This window comes from Schistosoma mansoni (genome assembly GCF_000237925.1).
Source record: "Schistosoma mansoni, WGS project CABG00000000 data, supercontig 0218, strain Puerto Rico, whole genome shotgun sequence".
NCBI lineage: Eukaryota > Metazoa > Platyhelminthes > Trematoda > Strigeidida > Schistosomatidae > Schistosoma > Schistosoma mansoni.
Window position 1 is genome coordinate 125,723 of NW_017386085.1, and position 12,520 is coordinate 138,242.

Here is a 12,520-nt window from a genome sequence, read left to right on the forward strand (position 1 = left end):
TCAGTTCTTACTCAAGTGATAAGATGATATACTACTTAAATATATAAGGTAACTAGGAAGAAACTCGGTAACGCATATCTTAAAAATTTAAAACCGAAATGAGTGTAATAATTACTTACTCTGACACCTCACTCATTGTCTTGCTAACTAACGAGTAATACAGTTTGCAATCAAATGAGGCTGTTTTATATTCACAACAAAATAAAGTGTAGTATTATCAAAAGTGTTTATATATATATATATATGCTTGGAGGGTATTTGCAGAGGAATTAATGAAGTTATAGATGAAACACAAACTTATTGATGAAACTAACTAACAGCCTAACTTGAAACAAATATACTACATTTCAAAATAAGGGTCGTCATCAGATCTGAATTTTTTAAATTAGATTTCACGTTCGCTGGTGAGCTGAGCATATGTAATTCAAGCTAGAATAAATAAGATTTCGATGAATAGTTTATTATTAATGGTTCATTTCTTAGTATCAGTATGTGATCGAAGTTTATATAAGTAGTTAAATGGCCAAAAAATTACTATATTTGTTTGTCATATATATCTGGTATTCATCACTGTATATGGACATCTGGTTATAGACCTTTTTGTATGTAAGCAATAATAAACTGAATCTTCTTTGTAAACCGTTAATTTCATTACACCTATCCACCAGATTGTACTCACGTCTTTTTACACACTAATAAATATATATGTAAAGATAGAAATTTATTACAAATATTTTTATAGTTATCTAATATCAGTTAAAGAAATCAGATTTTAAAGAGAAGTAATTGTATCAGATAAGTAAATCTTTAGCTCTGCACAAATCTAAATATAGAATTTATATTTCTGAGTAGGACGTATTGAGAGTCAGTTTACGTGAATTGTTGGTACAAAACCAACGAAATTAACAGATAACCCCAAACAATTAGTTGGGTAGTTATGCAACTAAATTGAAAGATATTATATACATATGGCATCCTTCTAATGAGTTTTGATATGATTTTTCAAATAGAGTATATATATATATATAGTTAACTGATAATCAGGATAAAGATATAGTATAGTGACTATGCCTAAATGTTTCAGGAGTGGAGTAACATAGCTTTCATAACAGCAACAACGATAATGAAAACCATACAATCTTGTTCTACTTTAAGCATTCAGATCGGTTATTTAAGATCATTAAGGTACATTTTAAATATGATAGTTATTCTATAGTTTTTTCGGTAAATAATAAAATATCCTAGTAAAATTTAAAGCTTTATTTATCATAAACACAGTTTCTTTCTTAGCATCCTAATTGTAGTGTTGAAAATAGAAATTTCGAAGGTTTATTATTGAAGTTATTCATTAGGTAAAATCAATATTTACTACACATTACATCATCCTCAAAATACCTACATAAATAAACACGTAGAGCTTGAAATATTGAGTGCTACTTGAACGGTTTGAACTAAATTCTTAAGGGAAATATTAATAACCTACTTTAACAAAGGACTGGTTTATAAGTAGTATGGTAGTTGAATAATCACACTCCATGATTCACTTTTATTGATAGATTGATGAAAAATCATATTGCACATTTACACTGATATCTATCATTGTACAGGACGTTGGATACACCATACTGATAATACACATCACTTTTGCAGATTTTAGAAACTTTAAGCAGCTTGATTAAATTATTGAGTAGAATTGATAGACAAGTATGGTACAGTTTACAAAACGGTACAATCAGCGACATCATGGTGGCTGGCAATATGTATCGAAAAGGGTATACATTATTCAGATGTCGATTCCTGAACTATTAACATCTAACTGGCGATCATTCGATATTTATCATCAAGACTGATCAAGAAATAAGAAAAGGAGACTTATTGAAATACTTTGTACTGAGAATTCTATATTTTACTAAAAATATAATATTGAACAAAGCCATATGAAAAAAATTAAATTTGTACATTGATTTGCACCTTTCTATCCAGAAAAAACAACTTATGAGTGTTAATCAGAAGCATCGGCTAATGGTTAAATAAGGAATGAAATATAAAGGTACTCAGGTTAAGAATTACTGGCTACCAAAAATATCCTGTTAGTTATTTTCTAAATATGTCAATCTGAATGTACAAATTCGCTATTTGTAAAGAATTGAATTATGCACTGTTCGTGACAGTTTTGCTCTAAACCACTTTCAAATGTGAACATATTTAACAGATAGATGTATAAATCTATATCCACTAATGTTGATGAGATAAATATAAAAAATAAAGATTGTTGGAGTAGGGAAAGTCACTTAGCAACATAATGACCATTATGTAGCCCACGTGATTTGCTTCATAATTCGTTTCGACCTATCCACAGTTGTTAGAAATACTTTTTTGCATTGAAAGCAACTTATATCCTAGTGGAATACAGTCATATGTTTCAATCTCTATTCACACTTTAATTACAATGTGATTCATTTAAAGAATTCATAGGATAATAGCTAAGTGCTCAAAGAACTTGACTTACAATCAATAAGTTTCAGGTCTAAACATTAGCTACCTAATTTGAAGGAATTACTAGCCTTAAAAAAACTATAGCTGAAAAACAAGTAAACTAACTTGTACTTTGTAAATGACATACACATGAGATATACAAAAAAATGTGTTAGATTTAAGTCTTTTTCCGAGTAAAAAAATCATTCCGCGAGACTATAATTTATGGACGATTCAATCAGGTATAAGATAACAAATCTCGGATTTGTGCGCGAAATTCACTCATCCATTTGGGTAAATACAGTTTTGGCATTATAGCTGATAGAACCGTATATATATATATATATATATATATATATATATATATATATATATATATATATATATATATATATATATATATATATATATATATATATGCTAACTGGTTCAATGACAGAATTCATTATTCAATAAAATTATTCCAAATATATAGCAACATGAATCTGAAGTAGAAATGTTTTTCCAAATATATAGCAACATGAATCTGAAGTAGAAATGTTTTCAGCTTACTGATTAATGATGAATTAGAAAATATTGATTTTCCATTTAGCTACTTCCTGATACAACCTAATTAATTTAATGACGTAATTCTGCTAATGTAACAAAAAAGTAGCTCATTCATGTTGTATTTATTTGTGATAGAATGCAGTAAGAAGGTTAATAACTAAAACAAAAATTAGATCTTTATTCATTCATTTGTAAAGATGATTCTAATATAAAGTAACGGGTCACTTTATAGCTTTACAATAAACTAATAAACATAAATTCTGTACTATGTAATAACACATATATCACCAAAAGTATTTATACATACCGATATATGATTGGTTCAAATCATTAATTCTATTAGATATCTAACGCTAATCACTTTGTATTAAGTTTCGAATAAAGTTTATTGTTTAGTACGATTATCAACATTTCTGTATTTATGAGCAAAGATGGATGGCGGTTAGCAGTGGAATCAATGACGCGCGTTTCGTCCTATTTGGGACTCGTCAGCCGGATGTACCCGCACCACGGATTTGATGTTCACAGGATGTACATATGGCAATAAGAGACTGATCAATTACAGTCCTAAATAACAATGAGACGATACAAGTAAACTACACCAAGTGAATTTCTGTATTTAGTTCATTTATTCGATCTGCTCTTGTTAAGAGATATTTTAAGTAATAAATAAGTTTGGTTTATGTATAACTTAAATAATTTCACGTGATGAATGTGAAATAGACCCGACAACAAACTTTAGTGTTTTATGATTTTCTTTTTTTTCAAGAGTGACTTTGAACATATAAATATTACTAAACAGTATTTCTGAATAAACTATCGAATAGGGAACTGTATTGTGAATATCACGCAAGATATAAGCGTTATCATAAATGTTGTTAATTACCCAGTGGGATAGGATAAATTCAGCAAAAATTATGAAGCTTGCAATAATCATGAACTGACATGAGTCTGAGAACTACTTATAATCAGAAAATGTTAAGTGACTGTTTCAGTATGATTTAAAAATATTTAAATAGTTCATCATATACACGATCTCGTGAAGACATGTACTCGTTGTTCATCTGGGGTCACAGACACTTCGGTCACTGAGCTGAGATCTAGTTATTCATAATCTGTCAGGCAACGTGAGTAACAATCGTTGTGATAAGTGACTTAATAACTTACTTTAGATACGATTAACTCATCAGCTCATACCTCATATGAAGGCCAGTCCTTCATGAACATATATGCGACTGCCAAGGTTAGCTAGCAGGGTTTCCCCCTACTATCCAGCAGCGCCACGAAGAGGCCTTAGGTCGGATTTTGCTGCAAAAATAATGATAGGCAACATTTAATACATTTAATAATAATACTTAACTTTTGTTTACCTTTTTATAGGCTGTTTTTTTGTAGACATCGCTTTTGAAATAAACTAAGACAAACAAACATTCTATTTGAAGTTGGTAATTTATTCCTTTAGTCTTTTATTGAACAAATATAAACTGAAGTTGTACAGTAATATTACATTCATTATTATGTCATTATTTTATCTCCGTTTCAGTTCAATGTGGTAGATCTTACAAAAGCTGAAAATTATCGTCCTGAACATATGGCTGAAGAATTATGTCGTTTTTTATTCTTTATTAATAATGGTTTAACATTTTTTATTTATATGACTGGACGTCAATTTCGTAAAGGATTTTATCGTCTTATTCATCGTTTTAAATCTTATCTACGTTCATTAATGTGTCCACATGTTGAAAAACAAAATAAATGGTATTCACATCCACCAAATAAAAATCATACATTTAAATTAATAAAACCAGGTAAACATTATACTTTTCATCGATATTCTGATCAACATTATTATCATTCATATCAAATGCAAGCTATACAACAACAACAACAACAACAACCGCCTCAACACTAACACTGAAAACAATAGTAATGTCTACCAAATAACAAGATTACTTAGCATAATCACTTTTTTAAAAAATAGTTCATAGTGAACATAATCCTCGAAAATCCATTTTGATAACGCAATAAAACTGTATAATCCAGATAAAAAGTCATATTTAAATAGATGGAAGAACATATTCAATGAAATAATCTGAAATTTCAAAGAATTCGACTGTATTCATGATAAATACTTTTTATTTTTATGCATAGTAATTATAATATTATTATTATTAATCATGTAAGAATATCTTCAAAATGGTAATAAACATGGATAATCAAATAGAATGAATATTTATCGTTTAAATGAAATGATAACATTGTCTTTTAAATAACAAATATAATCCGTGTAATTGTTAATTTCAGTATAACAATTTCAAAGAATTTTATTTATGAAAAAAGTACTTAGACAAGTTATTCTGGATCATAGAATAAGAGAGTTCTTAGGATTGTGGTTCTCTGAGCACGTTGGTTTAATTGTGCTTCCTTCATTTTCATTATGCATAACATCATCTACACTTAGTCTAAGTAAAAGTGATCATCATGCTCTTATTTTCGATTAGTTTTACTCATAGCTACAAATTCTCATTATTCCAAGAGAATCGTGTGTTTTCTTATGAACCCAAGTGATTTCATTGGATAAACATACTTTTGTAATATATATATACGAGTAATATACAGTGTTTGAAAGTGATCGAATTAAGTCCATTGTAAACAACCTGATTTAAAAGGTGAAATAATTAAATGTAAACAGTTTCAAAACTGTTTCTTAAGTAGTTATTGACACATAAGGTCAATAGTTTCAGTTAACGGTACATTGGTGAACAAGGAAGCCATATCTAGAGATATTATCCGTTTCGCATTTACGTTCGTATGTTCCACCTTGAAAATGAAATGGAGAATTTCACAATTTTCCAGTGTTACGTTAGATAAAGTGCAGTTAGAGGCTTTGTCGCTCGACCCTGGATTCTTTTGTAGTGAACAAACACCAGTTGGGGACTGTCTCACTAAATTCTGATAACCATACAATGAACAGTTAATTTGCAAATTAACAACCAATTGTCTCAATCTTCACTGTTCCTTCTGTAAATATCAGTTCATCTTCTCTAATTCCATTATTCATGCAATTTCCTAACAATCGCGCTTCATTTTAGTTCTTTCCTTATCGGTCTTCTGCCAAAATACATTCTATGTTTGACCATCGCCATATACTACTTATATGGATATAAGTAGACCACACCACACTTTGACTACGGAAATAAAACAAATTTACTAGATACTGATGTGAAGTTTGAGAAACTATTTTCACAAACAACAGATTTGGTTCCTACCTGACTCGATGAACTTCCTAGATTTAAGATCACGTTGGTTAACATCTGCCAACAATACAAAAATAGTAAATATACCATGAAATCACCACTTACCAAAAAACATCGAGATTCTTTACATGTGCTTAGAAAAGATAACACTCTGATCATAAGCAAACAAAGGAGGATGGTTGGTTCTAATTAATAAAGCTGATTACATTGATAAAGTGGACTCAATTTTGAATGATCCGACTAAATTTCAAAAACTCGACGACGTTAAGGATATTAATATGAAATCAGAGAAGCTACTGAATTATTTGCCCAAAGAATTAAAGAAATGAAGGAATTCTTACTACAGCTACTCACAATGCACTTAAACCCACTGGATCGAACACTCTATGGTTTACCCAAAGTCGACAAGTCAGGACTTACTCTTCATCCAGTCTTAGATATGTATAATCCCCCACACCATAAAACTACAAAGTGGTTCGCAAAGATGGATAGTAGCTAGCAGTGGAATCCAGAACGCGCATTTCGTCCTATTTGGGACTCGTGTGAAGTGAATTTAAACTTCACACCATGGCAAAAGAAAGTGGCTATCAGGACTCAGCAGCTAAGTTGATAACGTGATGGTGTTTGAAGCCAACGGTACTGGGTTCGAGTCCCAGAGTGAACATCAACTCTAAGATGCAGGTACATCCAGCTGACGAGTCCCGAACAGAACTAAACGCGCATCCTGAATTCCACTGCTAGCCACTGTCCATCTTTGCTTATAATGCTTGTGAATTTAGGCTATATGGAGGCCATCCGCACAGTATGCATATATGCCAATTAGAGACTGACCAGTCGCAGTTCAATAACATAAATGGGAAGATTCAAACAAACAATACGATGTTAATTTACAAAGTGGTTCGTTTAAATCCTAGGTCCCTTACACAAACTAGTCGTCAACAGAAGCGTTAAAGACACTTGATTTCACTTCCAAGGTGAAGCATACGAACTTAAATGATATCTCCAGACGTGGCTTCCTTGTTCTCCAATTTACCACTAACTGAGTTTACAAATCCCCACAGAATACTCGAAAACGAAGGGCATTTGAGCGAATAATTGTTTTCAGTAACTATGTCATCGGACTTCACAGTTATAAGTCCATAATTCTTGTGTTATTTTTACAAAGGTCAAAACAAGGCATGCCAGTTATTTAATATTATATGTTAAAATTGGTGAACTCTTTCACCTGTTACGGCATAAATACTTCAAAATCGTGTCGTTTGTAAGTTGGGAATATCATTTACAAAAAGTCAACATAATTCGTTGTGTAGTGTCAAGTTATAATCAATATAATAACAATAGTAGAACAAAATGCATAGTAGAAGAGTTTTGTCCTGTTAATAGAAATAATAATAATAGTTCTAATAACAATACCGATAATGGCGAAAATGGGTGGTGACTAACATTGAAATCAGGATGCGCGTTTCGTCCTATTTGGGACTCGTCAGCTGGGTGCACCTGCATCTCAGAGTTGATGTTCATTCTGGGACTCGAACCCACTGCCTTTCGACTCAAAAGCCATCACGTTATCCACTTAGTTATTGAGTCCTGACAGCCACTTGCTTGTGCGATGAGGTGAAGTTTAAATTCACTCGGTATTGTCTGTTTGCATCTTCCGACTGTTGTTTAGTACTGTAATTGTTCAATCTGTTATTGACATATGTGTATCCTGTGAGGATTGCCGGAGTGAACATCAACTCTGTGTGCAGGCATATCCAGCTGACGAGTCCCAAATAGGGCGAAACGCTCATCCTGGACTTCACTGCTAACCGCCATCCGTCTTTGCTTATAATGTGACGTCACGCAATATCGAGGCAATTCGCAGAGGATGCCCATATGGCAACAAGAGACTGATCAAATGCAGTCCTAAACATCAATGGGGAGATTCATGTAAACAATACAAAGTTAATTTATTAATAATGATGAGTGAATATAATATATAATAAGCGAGGTTTTAACAAGGTAATTATGATGAAAAATTCATGTAAATTTGGAAGGTTGAATGAGTAAATCAAGAAGGATGCAGAGCAGATATAAACAGATATTAACAGTGAGGAAGAAGGAGAAATGGTTTTTAATATCTAGTCGTGGATCAAGGTAAACAGAAAGGCTGAACAATCCTCTATTTAACACTAAAGTTACGTTTTCAGGAGTTGATTCAGATGGTTTCAGCTATGTTGATGAGTTATAATATAGCTGCGCTAGGTGGATTGTTTGGGACCTGATACAAGACAGAGAATGCTTCATCTATTTCAATATAATTTCCAATATCTACGAAGTGGGGAAATATGGCTCCGTTAAAAGATTTCGTGACCTGTTTCCCCAACTATTCTGGTTAATGTTCACAACCACACAAGAATAAAGCCCTCTAAGTACTTTTTATATAACTAGTTCTACAGGAGCATTTTAATCGGTATACACACATGGAGGAGCCCATTATCAGTAACCTGACCTCGATTGGTCATGTGAGTACTGGTTTAGTAGAGATTACATGTAACTTGATGACGTACAATGTCCTTTCAATAGGTCTTTTAAATTGACATGTTAAAATGTGACTCTCTATATCCCCTTCAACATTGAGCTTTAAACAGGAGGATTTCTCGCCGACCATGTTTCAGTTTGTCCCATTTCGCCGTTCTGAAAGATGTTTTTTAACAAAATAACAAAAGCCGTTTTTCCATAATGTATTTTTTAGTTTATCTGTTTCCTCATATACACTTTTCTCAGAACACCATAGTCTGATTCTATGGCTGAGAAATCTAGCGAGATTTATGTTGTATCGAACGGATGTAAAGCTAAGAAAATGGGTATACTAAACAGTTCATGTATTCTTTCTCAATAACTTTCTTTCTATGGAACCGTCTATTCTCCTAGAAACTAGGACATCATGAAGAGCTACAAAGTTATCACTCTAATGTTCTTTGGTGAATTTAATAGCTGGGTTACAGTTGCTTTCTGATTCACTAGCATGCATTATTCTGGCGTTTTCAAAACAACACAATAGTTATGGACTTATAACTGTGAAGCGTAACGACGAAGTTACAAAAATTATTTGCTCAAATTTCGTTTATTTTTCAATTAAATTTAAACTACTGACTTCATTGTGAGTACGTAGACAGAGAACACAATCACTTGTATTTTCGCAATAGAGTGTAATAAATGTCCTGACGCAAATTGTAAAAATATATTCACTACCTCTAATCAGTCACCAAAAGAGCAGTAAAAAGAATACCAATGACGATGAAATTATCTGTATAGATATATCATTAGTGTGTTCATTCGTGAACTAAGTTTTACTCAATTTCCTGGTACAAACGGTAAAAGTTATATGACCACGTGGTTACAGAGTGGCTTAGACGTTTTCGGAACTTCATACTGAAGCTGATTACTGAGTACTTGACAGAGTGGTTAGATATCTCTGCCAGTAATCGTTAAGAAGATATAATGTCGGTCTCTTGTATGAAAAGGTTTTGATATCAGGTGTAAAATGTGAAGTCAAAAATTATTTGGAAAACAATAAAGCTTCGCCGATTTAGAAGTGATGTTTGCTTTGTGTGATCATCTTATTTATCCTCATTCCTAAAGAGACAAATATGAAAATAAATCAAACAACTTTAAGACGATAAAATATACCACGGAGCTCTAGTATGTAAAATACTGACAAATATTGAATGGCCTATGGAAAATCGTAAAATTACTGCTGATAAGACGTGGTATGGTTCAACCAACTTTAATGGGAGCCTATGAACAATTTCATCAGCTTGCATTTCTTCACTGCCAAGATTTCTATAAGCTCTAGAAGTCTAGTTTCATTATGATATTTATACATTGCGATTTGCTATTAATCAAGAAAATAGATTGGTTTTAACTGCTGACGTTATGGTTAGTGTTACTATTGTATTTCAGTGTCAATTCGGACAAATGTGAAGCCTAAACAGTATAAGAAAATATCTTAAATGACAAGCAAAACAGAGCTTATTGACGTGAATTTATTAAAGTCAAATTGCAACGAAAATACTATAAACCAACTTTCTATTAAAATAAGTCTTATCGAGCTTCAGTTTGTCGTTTTTCGACTGTAATTTTCTAGTAAGTAATATAAAGATACACAAATGATACGAGTCAGTTAAATGGAGTTTTTAAAATCTATCTTTGCAATGTTTAACAAGTTACCAAATCAAATGTATGAACACCTCAAGGAATATTTGTTTAAAGAGAACAAGCTATAAGGCCTGTTTATTATCTGAACTGCTGAGATTTTTTGGTTCTCTCTAAAAATTTGATGAAAAATTATATGGAAATGGTTTAGAGTGAATGTAAATCGATGATGTATAAATATAGAAACTTTTTGTCATAAACTAGTTCAATTTAAGTTAGATTGTGTTTATCCTTAATAATTGTGATTTTGATTATTTTCTTGTAGGAACTCGAACCAGACTATAGTGTGAAATGCTGAATTTATTTAATTTTATTCAATAGGATAAATTTTATTCTGTATCTAATATCTTAGTGTTTAACGTTGTAAAACTGTTCATGGATAAGTTACTATTTGATTTACCTCATTCTCAATCATTAGTTTGTTGTTAAAAGAAAATCAATTTCTTTGTTTTCATCTTTCCTTTTTTAGTAAATAATTAAAATTTCTACATTCGACTAGGGGATCATTTTAAATTTGTTAAATACTTCTTTTATTCCTCCACTCTCATTATCTATTTTTATCTAACTGCAAAACCACTTAGTTTTCTTCTACCCATTAATCACCGAAATAAAAATCTATTTCCTTTCTGGCACACTTCTATCAACAACCTTTTGTGTCTTAATTTATTTGCTTGTACACGTATGTAACTGATCAATTCGCATGTTATGCAGATTCTTTTCGGGAATTCCAGAGATTTTGAACGCTATGTTACGATATCTTTGTGTTTCAAAAAAAAAAACTTGACTTTTTGAGGTTTACACTTGAACAAACTAGTCATAGCCTTTGTCAGAGAAAAAGTGGTTGGCTAAAGCTATGCAGTAGAAGTTTTAAATAAACTCACATTTTAATAGTTGAGTGCAGATTGCCAGTGCGGGTTGTGGATCTACTCCAGTTGGAAAGGAATGCTATGACCTCCTAGCTTACTTTATAGTGACATTTATATCTAGTGATTTTTTGTAACAACAAATTAAAGATCACATATTTTTCCTATTTGTCACACTTTTTATGTAACCACACTTATATGCAATATCTGTTGTTTTTCTGTATCAATGGTAAAGAAACAAATACTTTTGTTCGGTTATATATAACACTTCTTCACTACCGCGATTCTTAAAATATAAACGTTGTATCCGCCGTCTATTCTTCTGCTTTAACGGCCACGGCCTTTGGTTGAAGATTATAATAGTATTATAACATCCTTTTAGTCCATTCCACACTACGTTGGAGATTTGGCCCGGATCATTACTGAATAATACTACTGGATCTAATCTTCTTCATTTTGCTGTTGGTGCCATCACGTGCAGAAGAACCTTTGTTAACCAAGTGAGCTTATTTGTGGTTGTTATCTCAGAAAGCAGCTTACAAGTAACATTCATTTCATAACACTGTTACCATTTTGTTGCTCAATATACCTTTTTATAATTTAACTGTAATTTGTTACCTTTTGCGTTAATCATAGACACACGCTTAGGTTTGTAGTGTTAATTCTTTTGATATATTGTTGGTAACTTTGCGTATTGTTATATTTTAACTAAGCTCTTTTGCTGAGGTCCACCACAACTTCGAAGTCACATCTTGAGGGTTGTTTTTAACCTGAGTTACCCTCTTCTGGTATGAAGATGATGCGACATCTTTGGTGATTTCACAGAACAATTAGAATATCATCAAATAAACGTATTATTAGAAAAGATTGGAGAGGTACTAACTACAGAGACTGCTACGGGGTCCGTGAAGTGGCAGTGAATAATGTGAGTTGGTTATTCTTATACGTGAAGATGTTCGGGAAGCTATTCAACCTCCATTGATCTACCATCGAAAGTAGAAATGACTCAACTGGATGGGAGGTTTGATTAGAGCTCAGTGACATGCACTGTCCCTAAACTGCAAGTATCTATCTGGTCAAACTTTCTGAAAGTAGAAATCAGTGTAGGGAACATCTAGACGAGCTTATCAATTATGTTTTAAGTATCGATTGCTACCCAAAACTGATTGAGAATGCTCA

The 12,520-nt window shown here is 32.0% G+C and overlaps 1 protein-coding gene across 2 annotated transcripts in view; it reads left to right on the forward strand.

Annotated features, from left to right (window-relative positions):
• The window catches only part of Smp_160650.1 (smad1, 5, 8, and, putative), a gene marked incomplete at both ends in the record, with an annotated part of 51,719 nt that overhangs the window by 21,097 nt on the left and 18,102 nt on the right, over positions 1–12,520 (forward strand). For both annotated transcript variants that reach the window (XM_018792287.1, XM_018792298.1), the window contains one exon: positions 4,568–4,832. In XM_018792287.1, the coding sequence (XP_018647250.1) occupies positions 4,568–4,832 (265 nt within the window). The remainder of the gene's footprint in view (positions 1–4,567; positions 4,833–12,520) is intronic.